The 12,165-nt window shown below is 47.7% G+C and overlaps 1 protein-coding gene across 1 annotated transcript in view; it reads left to right on the forward strand.

The window, feature by feature from the left end:
• kiaa1549lb (KIAA1549-like b) overlaps positions 1-12,165 on the forward strand; it is a 149,578-nt gene that overhangs the window by 109,935 nt on the left and 27,478 nt on the right. The window contains exons 15-17 of the mRNA XM_039681654.2: positions 5,383-5,507; positions 5,919-6,148; positions 7,307-7,439. Of these exons, the coding sequence (XP_039537588.2) occupies positions 5,383-5,507; positions 5,919-6,148; positions 7,307-7,439 (488 nt within the window). The remainder of the gene's footprint in view (positions 1-5,382; positions 5,508-5,918; positions 6,149-7,306; positions 7,440-12,165) is intronic.

A 12,165-nucleotide genomic window follows, 5' to 3' on the forward strand; every position in this document is an offset into this window, starting at 1 on the left:
GGACGTTTGACTATATATATACATATAGTCAAACATATATATATATATTCATAATATTCATAATAATAATTAATAATAATAATAATAATAATAATACAATTAATAAGGGGGGGGGGGGGGGGGGTTAATTGTAATGTTACCTGTAACCAAATGCTTTCTCTGTATTCAGGTATGACTGTAGTAATAATGCAACGTGTACACTTCACATCAAATTTTTTATTTAAATGATTTTTTTAAGTTAATAATTTGGTCCTAAAACAACTAGTGAATTAACAAGCCTCTCCATAGAGAGCTATACAGGCATCTAGTGGTGAACCCATGAAATAACATGATTTATTTAATTTTCCACAACATATTGTGCTAATCTGACTGAAATATATAATTTGAAAATACTTCAATAATTAAAGAAATATTTTTTAAAATGTGAAAAAAGTTGTTGTTTTTTATTATTCATTTCTTTTAATTTTTTTGTCACTTCTGACCGATAAGATAACAAGTGTTGTGCCCAAATGAAGAGCACCTGAGGGTTAGCATTATCAGTGCTTGACAGATGTGGCTACTATGAACTGTGATATGTAAAAGAGCTGCATGATGAGTCATTGCATTATACTTCATATTATTGATCTACAAAGTATAAATAAAATCAGTGAATGATGATATAGTAAATTTTTTTTTGTATAGTAAACTATTATTATAAAAGAAAATGGGCAAATGTAAAAATGTAAATTGTTGCTTATTCTTCAGTATTTTTGTCCCACTTACATATAAATAGCCCATATATATCTACTATATATCTACATCTACTGTCACATAATCTGGAAGCGAATTTGCCTATATTCTGCTTGTATAATCTGATGTAGCTCTTTACCAGCTAGTTGCTGCCATAACAATCGTCTCTGAGTACAGGGAATGAAGACGTGTCGTCGGGGAGTTCCCTGACAAATTGTGATCACGCTAGGGAGCCTAATTGCCTTCGAGAGAATTAAAAATGAGCCAATACAAATTTTAATGAAATCTTTGCATTCCGCGAGCCGACTACTAGCGTGGATATAAAAGCGGAAGTAAACATTGTATTGACACTTTTCGCTGAGGAGCCGAACAGAGTGCAGATCTCCGCGAAGGTACAGCAACAGGGCGAAGGGACGACACGTCTCCATTCCCTGTACTCAGGGAAAGAGGGTTACTTACGTAACCGAGACGTTCCCTTTCGTCCTGGGAACTCCCAACGTGTCGTCGGGGAGTTCCCTGACGAATTGGGTTTCCCTAATAAAATGCCATGGTGCTGGCCCCTTCCAGTGCCCAGCTACGCAACCCACACAGTTTCAGAAATAACAGGAGCTAGCTAGGGAGTCACACTGCTGTTCCGTAAAACCCAATCAGTGGACACTGGATAACACTGGGAAAGCGTGCCCAACCCGAAGAAAGGGGAAGTGAATGCTGCGGAAGCCAGCCACTGGATGAAGGCCCGGAATACACATATGTACTAGCCCAGGGGGATAGTGAAATATATGGAAGTCCCTGAGGTAGTCCCAATCCAAAGGGAAGTCGGAGCGTACTCAACAGGGACGACAGAACGAGTCTGTCAAGGGGAAGACACGGCTGGACTTCACGTGGCATAATGGGTCACCGAAGAGACCACTGGACATAACACCCAGTCTACACAACTCCCCTAGAGGTAGTAGACCTGACGTCTGGTGGTCCGCCATGCCTGGCACCGGAGGGGTGATGGAGGAACTCCATCGGAGCAGAAAGACGCACATATCTGGCTGTGGCACGGAGTAACGTAGCAAGCCGACACAACCTATTCCCTCACACCACTGACCGTAGCAAGTACTCAGGAGGAAACAGGTTCTCCACACGTAGGCTATAGAATCTAGCGAACGTGTTCGGTGTCGCCCAGCCCGCAGCTCTACAGATGTCTGTCAGCTAGCCACCTTGAGCCAAAGCCCAGGAGGCGGCAACACCTCTCGTGGAGTGAGCACGCAAACTGGGAGGACAAGGCTCACCCGTAGCTTCATACGCTCGGGTGATAGCATCCACTAACCAGTGAGCTAACCTCTGCTTGGAGACAGCCTTCCCCTTCTGCTGGCCTCCGTAATAGACAAAGAGCTGGTCTGAGGTCCTGAAGCTTCGCGTTCTGTCAATGTATACCCGCAGGACGCAGACTGGACCGAAAAAAACTAGGGCTGGGTCTGCCTCCTCCTGGGGCAGCGCTTGCAGGTTCACTACCTGATCCACGAAGGGAGTGGTAGGAACCTTGGGCCACATATCCGGGCCGGGGTCTCAATATAACGCGAGAAAGGCCCGGCCCGAACTCTAGGCACGATTCGTCAACCGAAAAAGCATGCAGAGCCCCGACCCTCTTGAACGAGGCCAATGCCAACAGGAGCACTGTCTTAATGGACAGGATATTCAGCTCCACTGACAACAAAGGCTCAAAGGGAGGATTTTGGAGAGCTCTCAGTACCAGTGCTAGGTCCCAAGAGGGTACAGAGTGCAAAACACGAGGCGGATTTAACCTCCTAGCACCCTTAAGGAATCTGATGACCAGGTCGTGCTTCCCCACGGACTTACCTTCTACTACATCGTGATGTGCAGCTATTGCTGCAACATACACTTTGAGGGTGGAAGGGGACAGCCTACGCTCTAACCCATCTTGTAGGAAGGAAAGCACGACTCTGATCGGGCAAGTTCGTGGGTCCTCCTGGCGGGAGGAGCACCACTCGACGAATAGGTTCCACTTCTAGCAGAAGTGATGGAGTTTACCACTGCCTGTGGTAGATCACCTAGAACCTCCGCGTCCCATCCAGGGACCAGACATGGAGTTTCCAGAGGTCTGGACGCGGGTGCCATAGAGTGCCCCATCTCTGAGAAAGAAGGTCCTTCCTCAGAGGAATCAGCCAAGTAGGGGTTGTCGCGAAGAGCATAAGTTCCGTGAGGAAGTGAACGAGATCCTGGTGTGCCAATACGGCGCCACTAACAGGACCTGCTCCTCGTCCTCTCTGACCTTGCACAGTGTCTGTGCAAGAAGGCTAACTGGGGTAAACGCATACTTGCGCAGGTCTCGGGGCCAGCTGTGAGCCAGGGCGTCCGTGCCGAGGGTCCCCTCGGACAGGGAGTAAAACCACTGGCAGTGGGTCGTGTCTGGAAAAGCAAACAGGTCTACCTGTGCAATTCCGAAAACACTCCAGATCAGCTGAACCGCCTGGGGGTGGAGTCGCCATTCTCCTGGCAGGGGAGGCAACCGTGAAAGCTCGTCAGCCACACGGTTGAGCTCCCCTGGAACATGAGTGGCACGAAGCGACCTCAGATGGTTCTGACTCCACAGGAGGAGGTGGGAGGTGAGCTGCGACATGCGGCGGGAGCGTAGATCACATTGGTGGTTGATGTACGCAACGGTTGCAGTGCTGTCCATACGGACCAGTACGTGCTTGTCTTTGAGAAACCCCTTGAGGTGGCCCAATGCCAAGCATACTGCTTGCAACTCCAAGCAGTTGATATGCCAATGCAGCTGGGACCCGAGACTGCATGCCCTTTGTACGTGGCCCCCCAACCCATGGCAGAGGCATCTGTGAAAACCACAGCATGCCTGGAAACCTGGACTAGAGGCACTCCGCCCCAAAGAAACGCAGGATCCGACCATGGGGAGAAGGTTTGGCGACAGTGCGGGGTTACTTTGACCCGGAATGTGCCGCTCTGCCACGAGCATCTTGAACGGGAGTTTGTGCAGGGCCCAATTCAAAACTCACAGGTCCAGGATTGGCCGTAACCCCCCACGTTTTTTGGGTACAATGAAGTAGGGACTGTAGAACCCGAACCTCATCTCGGCAGGAGGGACCGGCTCGATCGCGTCCTTCGCCAGCAGGACATCAATCTCTTTCCGCAGGACATGGGTGTCCACTGACGCATACGGGTGAAGTGAACGCCCCTGATCCAGGGAGGCCGGCGTGCAAATTGAATTGCATTGCCGAACCAAATGGTGTGGATGAGCCATCGAGACGGACCCGGAAGCGCTAGCCAGGTTTCCAGGTACCAACCCAATGAGCCCACCCGAACCACCAGCGTACTCGCGGAGGGGCAGCGAGGTGGAAGACAGGGACCCAGCTTCAGTGGCAATGTAGCCACTGGAAGCAGGGTCTGGGCGTGGAGTTCGCCAGAAACCTGCTTCCACCGGGGGGTAGACGGCAGAGAGAGCCCGTGGGCTTTCTGCTGCGGGCCGCCCCATGGCGAGGGCAGGGGGAGAGATGAGGCACGAGGCCCTGCCTCCTCGTGAGCTGGTCTCTGCCCCTCTGGGCCCAGCCGCCGACAGGAGCGACGCAACTGAGGAAGCGTCGCTGCTATCCACAGACTGGGAGGAGGGGAACGAGAGCAATGCTGCTCGGAGACAGCATCCACTGCCGTTCGGACCCTCTTGGGTGGAGGAGACTGTGTGCCCATCAGTCTCGACCGAAGATGACCTGAAGAAAGAGGAAAACGCTCTACTGTAGATTTTTTGTGTACCGCTGACCAGTGGTCAATGGCGGAACAGCCAAAATATTTTTCCGCCCGGCCCTCCCCCGGGGGAAGGAGGTGTGCACCCCCTGTAGAGCAGAATCCTGGACCTCCTTCGGGTCGCCCATGTCAGGAGTGCTTCCCTCCCTTCCTCTTAAGGGAAGGGGCCAGGGCGTCTGAGCGGGCTGGGCCTTCAACCTACAACCAGACTTCCGCCCTCCAGGGTTGGATTGCTGGGGGGATTCCCTGGTACCCGAGCGCCACTCCGCCATCAAGGGTGGTGAGGAAGGAGGAGTGAGGTTGACTACGAGTAAGCCCAAACACAAGAGGCAGTGTTTGTGGCCATCTACCTGAGGAAGAAGTCGACCACATCCAGAAACGCACGCGTGAGACGACATCCTGAAAAGGACGGAAAACACCCACGAAGCTCTTTTGTGAGGAAGAGAGCGCGCTGTCTCTTGCGTGCCGAAGCACAGAGGGATCACCGCGACAGACACATACGGAAACTGCAAGCCCGTGTGCTGTACTCAACCATATTTTGCCGGGAGAAACGATGATCACTGCCGTGCCGTCACACCAGCACCCAAGATGACCTTCTTCTCTTCTCAAGTCTTGTAAGAAATCTTTTCTCTCTCCAACTTCGGCAACAGCAATTGACTGTGAGGCTCAGAAGAAACAAGCGTCAATGCAATGTTTACTTCCGCTTTTATATCCACGCTAGTAGGCGGCTCGCGGAATGCAAAGATTGCATGCCAGTTTTTATTGGCTCGTTTTTAATTCTCTCCAAGGCAATTAGGCTCCCTAGCATGATCCCAATTTGTCAGGGAACTCCCCGACCACACGTTGGAGTTCCCAGGACAAAAGGGAACTAAAGTGTTTTATTTTTGGCAGATCAGTATGATAGTTCTTCAGGATCACTTCAGCTCATTTCCATAAAACCAATGGCAGCTCCACCCACCTATTCGCACCCCGCATCCTCCGACCGCAGTCAGGACTCTGCCATATTAAATGGAGAGGTAAGACTTGATTTGATTAGAGACATTCTCAGACAGCAAACACTGACAGACCACAGCCTGTTGACTGACCTTCTGATGCATTTTACACACAGAAAAAATGGCTAATTGGCTCCACTGTTACACAACTTTACTGGCATGAAACAAACCTCTGCAAGACAGTAACTATACAAAGACTTTATTTAATATATAGGCATAGGCTAGTCAACAAAAAATGTATTCCTAGTATATCTCAATGGACACTCTCGCTTGCTCAATTTATCAAATTTGGGTTTAAAAGAAATCTGACACAGATTTATTTTAGAATATCACTTTACCTATGGGAAATCAATTTGGGACACATTTTTAGTGGGTGTTTTTTTGAGTGGATGATTAGCCATTCCAACTTCTCTCTTTCTATCTATGTGTATACAGGTGAATTTGGCTCTGAAACAGAAGTCAGACATTGAGCACTACAGGAATAAGCTAAGACTGAAGGCTAAGAAGAAGGGATATTATGACTTTCCTTCAGCTGAGGGGAAAGGCAGCACTAAAGACCTGAGTCAGCAACACAGGTACAGCCACGACAGGCCTCCACACCCTCACAGCAGAGCTCTGGAACAGGAGGACGACAGAGGCTCCACATTTGTGAAGTATCGCAGGAGGTGAGTGATTTTGCTTGAATGGGAGCTTTGTTTTTAAACAAGATATGGTTGTTTGTGTACTTTAATAGTTATGCCACTGTGTCTCAGATTTGTTGATCTATACAAATTATATCTCTATTAATTGTATTGAATGTGTACTTAACCCGTTTAATGCCAATTTTTTTTTCTTGCAATTTGAGCACATGCATTTTACTCCTTAGATCTCCCTAAAACTCAAACGTTATGCCCTCTTTGATTTTTATGTTGGTTAAGTTAGTGAAATATTATGTTTTATACTGTATTACACCATACTACGGTGGGGAACACCATAGTCAGAATTCATTCAAATTCTTCAATTAGACCCATTTACACAACACATTCCAAGACATCCAATATCTCGTTTTGTCATTTCATGAAGGAGGGTTAGTGAGGTGAAAAGGTTGTCATGTACAAAGTTACACCCTGGAGGAACGTCTGCTTGTTCGGCTAAACCGCTATGGGGTAGACCATGACTACACTTGGGCCCTGTCCCAGACCAGTTTCAGGGAGATGTGTGTGCACTCATTCAGTGAACTGAAGATGGGCCATACATTGTAGAAAGGGTTGTTTGTGGTCATATGTGGGGCACACCAATTGGTTCTCATGAACATCTGCCTAATCCTCCAGATAGTTCACTTCTGCATCGCCATTCATTAGTCTACTTGTTAAATAGGCATCTAGAAGGTGATAATAACCCATAACCCATTGCTTCAACTGAAAACACAGGTATTGGCTGTTAATCCTACACTGAATGTATGCCACACATGTGAGGTGGATGGATTATCTCAGCAAAGGAGACGTGCTCACTAACACAGATTTGGACAAAAAAAGAAGATTTGTGATTAAACATAAATTGGCAGTCACACTACCACATTACCGCTGCAATCTCCATAGGGGCCGCAAACCCCTGGTTGATGACTGCCTTACGTACATATCTATTTCAATGGATGACAAACTCATACATACACACATACATATGTGGGTTCCCTAGACATTACTATTTATATGTATATATATATATATAAATATATATATATATATATATTTGTGTACATGTCCAGATGTATTTGTACAATTTGATGCTATTGTACTAAACTGCATGAATGTGTGTGTGTGTGTGTCTGTCTGTGATGGTTTCAGGCCCTCTCAGGTGAATCACCCCACACATCGCAGCAGACAGTCTCTAAACAGTCCCAGTCCTGGAGGAACAGAGATGGATCTTCTGGTCATGAGAGAGAGACCCAGAAAGGGGATCCGTAACAGTGGCTATGATGTGAGTGTTTTTCGTGAAAAGCATTATAACGCATTAGCAATATGTTTTAAATGGAAAGGGTTCAAAAACAACTGGCAGAGCATGGAGTCAGCTACAGGTTGTGGCTTTGGATAAATGCATCTGCCAAATGCATGAATGTATAAATGTATACTGGACAGTTAAGGCCATTGCACACTGAGTACGAAATTTTCGTATGCGTTTTTTCATGTTCGTCAGCCAAAAAATTCGTCACGCACAGAAACCTTGCACACTGAGTCCGATGCGTATTTATTAAACTTTTGCGGGAAAAAAACGCAAAAATACCGAATGGATTCGTCAGGCAGTGAGGATGATTTTGTTGTCCTCTCTCTTATTGAAAAGAGAAGAAAGAGAAAATATTACGTCCATCCAATCCTGAAATTGCGCTGAGAGGAAGCACCTCTCAGTAAAGGAGTTGCGAATTTATCCCGAGCGATTCAAAATTTACCTCAGAATGTCAGTGGTAGTTTGATGCTTTGCTTGCGATTCTGGAGCCACATTTTAAAAACAAGACCACCAATTTCCGTGAACCAATCGATCCTGAACAGAGACTGTCAGTAGCCTATATCTAAGGTATGGACACACACACACATACACACGCACACACACACACACACACACACACACACACACACACATAAGCGCGCGCGGCCCGGTGGAAGCGCTGGGCAGACAGAACAGCTGTATAGGCTACAGGTTATATATTGTACCAAAATAATACATTAGTTATTGAACTGGCTGCTCAATTACACCTTAATCGATCCGAAATTTCAATCTGATTGAAAGGGGAGGTTTTTCCTTTCATAATCCAATCGAGAGAAGAGAACATAAACACTTGATCGAATTGAAAACTGAAACTGAAAGCACTGCGCATATGATGTGCGGAACGAGCTCCATAGGACGAGCTCCCCCGGCCCTGAATTGTCAAAAAAAAAAACTCTCAAAATGCTGGCTGTAGATGCGAAAAACGCAGAAAATCGAACCCGATCCGAATTTTTTTATGACGGACGAAAGTTTCGGAGGCGGTGTGCAAGCGTGATTGACATAGCGGGAGGTCGAATTTTTTTTTTAACGTGCGAAAATTTCGGATGCGAATTTCGGACTCAGTGTGCAATGGCCTTTACATATGATATTGTAAAGCCTTTCTTGGTTGTGGGTGGGTTGTGATACGCTTGTTAGTTTAATGTTAGATGCTGCTACTAGTATTTTTGGTTCTAGGCTACGAATGATTGATTGCAAAATTAGCTCTCAATACCAATTCACCCCTTTGCCCTTATCCTTGTTTTCAAGTGTACCCCTTGGCCCTTAAAACAGAGTTACAAGGGCCAAGGGATTGAAATATTCCCCTAGAAAATGGAACAACCCTTCATGAACCCGATACGTCATCAGTCGTCGGCGATGGCTCTGCCGTTACAGAGTTTTTACAAGATTTCTCCATGACAACGACTGACAATCAGCGCAGCTGCTCTTAATTTTGAGGAAACATGATGATTATAACATTCCTCCCTTAAAATGTATGTATTTTCTGATTCGGAAAGGTAATTTATTAAACAATTTCTTAATTTAAATGACCATAAACCTTATGCACCAGAGAAACGTGGGCGCCGTCATCTTTAGAATATTGTCTTTGAACTTCCGTTTTTGTGGTGGCTCTGTATATTTCTATGGCATCGCTGTCGAGGATTTTACTTAGCTTGTGAAGTGGATCTACTTATTGTAGAGTTAACAAAAGTTATCATGAGCATTGTAATGTTTATCATAAGCATTGTAAAGCAGATGTCTTAACAAATGTCGACCAGGAATTTTATTTACAAGCAGTTCATTCATACCTATGCAAGATCGCTGTCAAAATACAGACCGGAAGTCAAAAGACAACGAGCGCAGCGCTGAAAAAGGGCGGGGCTACATAAGGTCTATAGTATTATTATAAGGGTAAATAAAGTGCCAGTGGTGTCATCTGGCACTAAATTTAAATGTTTAACCATTTCCGAAGCCATCTTGCCAGTGATTTGCAATGTATTTGCACCTGAAGTTTGCTGTGATTACATAGCCTATAATTTTTTTTTTTTTTTAACATTTGTCTTACACAAAATAGCATTGAAACTAGCTGGCTAATATACACCAACAGCATTGGCATTGGTTTCTTGATCAAATCGAAAAATTAAGTCATAAATTATACATGAAAAATACATTTATAAAATTAGTACATATACAAATTCAGGTCCAAAATGTTTGTACTCATGTGTCATATAGACACGAAATAGCATAACTAAGTGGCTATAAAGCCAGCGCTGGCATTTGATAAAACTAAAACATTACATCTGAAATACATTTGAATTGTTTAAGTCTTACTTAAAGGTTGTGGCCTGTAAGTAACTTACAACTGCTGCCTGTCACGATTACCAGTTGGAGTGCCCCAGAGAATCACCAGAGGGCACTCCACATCAGAACTGATCACTTCTCCAGAACTCCATTTCCCATAATGCCTCATCCCGGTGACTGATTACACACACACCTGCACCTCATCAGACTCTCTATTTAAGCCACACTCTTACACTCACCCAGTGCGAAGTATTACATTGCCACGGCCTGTAATTTCTGAGCGTTTATCCTGTTTCTGGTTTCTCTGGTTTTGATCCTGGTTTGTTTCCTGACTTCTGCCTGTTTGCTGCCTGCCCTGATCTTCTGCCTGTTACCTGACGACTCTCTGCGCTCACTCTCTGATATCCCTGTTTTGCTGTTTCCTGACCCCTGCCTGTTTGATGATTCTAAATAAAGCTGCACATGGATCTCATCTCGTCTCCAGCTTCGTAACAGAATACTTCGCCTCTTCAGATCCAGCAGCCGAGAGAGAACCGAGATCCACCATGGACCCACTTATTAGTCTCTTCCGCCTCAGCCAAGGTAATCGTTCTATAGAGGAATATGTTGAGGAATTTTGTGAGTTATGCCATGGGGTGGACTTGGATGATTCAGTCTTAAAAGATGCTTTCCGATATGGACTTAAGGACATAATAAATTATCTCATGCCTGATAATACCCCTCAATGGACTTTATGTCAGTATATTGGATTCGCCCTGAGAATTAGCGGCTCATCATTTACTGTGGGCTTTGAGGATAAGGCCGAAGGGGCGTTCCCAGAGACCGTCCAGCCTGAGACCATCCAGCCAGAGACGCTTCACGTCACTTCTGCCGAGCCAGAGACGCTTCACGTCACTTCTGCCGAGCCAGAGACGCTTCACGTCACTTCTGCCGAGCCAGAGACGCTTCACGTCACTTCTGCCGAGCCAGAGACGCTTCACTTCACTTCTGCCGAGCCAGAGACGCGTCACTTCACTTCTGCCGAGCCAGAGACGTTTCACGTCACTTCTGCCGAGCCAGAGACGCTTCACGTCACTTCTGCCGAGCCAGAGACGCTTCACGTCACTTCTGCCGAGCCAGAGACGCGTCACTTCACTTCTGCCGAGCCAGAGACGCTTCACGTCACTTCTGCCGAGCCAGAGACGCTTCAAGTCACTTCTGCCGAGCCAGAGACGCTTCACGTCACTTCTGCCGAGCCAGAGACGCTTCAAGTCACTTCTGCCGAGCCAGAGACGCTTCACGTCACTTCTGCCGAGCCAGAGACGCTTCACGTCACTTCTGCCGAGCCAGAGACGCTTCACGTCACTTCTGCCGAGCCAGAGACGCTTCACGTCACTTCTGCCGAGCCAGAGACGCTTCACTTCACTTCTGCCGAGCCAGAGACGCGTCACTTCACTTCTGCCAAGCCAGAGACGTTTCACGTCACTTCTGCCGAGCCAGAGACGCTTCACGTCACTTCTGCCGAGCCAGAGACGCTTCACGTCACTTCTGCCGAGCCAGAGACGCTTCACGTCACTTCTGCCGAGCCAGAGACGCGTCACTTCACTTCTGCCGAGCCAGAGACGCTTCACGTCACTTCTGCCGAGCCAGAGACGCTTCAAGTCACTTCTGCCGAGCCAGAGACGCTTCACGTCACTTCTGCCGAGCCAGAGACGCTTCAAGTCACTTCTGCCGAGCCAGAGACGCTTCACGTCACTTCCGCCCAGCCAGAGTCTCGTCCCGCCGAGACAGCCCAGCCAGAGTCTCGTCCCACCGAGACAGCCCAGCCAGAGTCTCGTCCCGCCGAGACAGCCCAGCCAGAGTCCCGTCCCGCCGAGACAGCCCAGCCTGAGTTCCATGTCAGCCCTGCCGAGTCTGAGCCTGTTCACGTCACTTCTGCCGAGCCAGAGACGCTTCACGTCTCCAAACCAGTGTCTACGGACAAGATGACCGCCTCCGAGCCAGTGTCTACGCACAAGATGGCCGCCTCCGAGCCAGTGTCTACAGACAAGATGGCCACCTCCAAGCCAGTGTCTACGGACAAGATGGCCGCCTCCATGCCAGTGTCTCCGGACAAGATGGCCACCTCCAAGCCAGTGTCTCCGGACAAGATGGCCGCCTCCAAGCCAGTGTCTCCGGACAAGATGGCCACCTCCAAGCCAGTGTCTCCGGACAAGATGGCCACCTCCAAGCCAGTGTCTCCGGACAAGATGGCCACCTCCAAGCCAGTGTCTCCGGACAAGATGGCCGCCTCCAAGCCAGTGTCTCCGGACAAGATGGCCGCCTCCAAGCCAGTGTCTCCGGACAAGATGGCCGACCCAGTGTCTCCGGACAAGATGGCCGACCCAGTGTCTCCGGACAAGATGGC

This window comes from Pimephales promelas, chromosome 10, assembly GCF_988280905.1.
Source record: "Pimephales promelas chromosome 10, fPimPro1.hap1.1, whole genome shotgun sequence".
In the NCBI taxonomy this organism is placed as follows: Eukaryota; Metazoa; Chordata; class Actinopteri; order Cypriniformes; family Leuciscidae; genus Pimephales; species Pimephales promelas.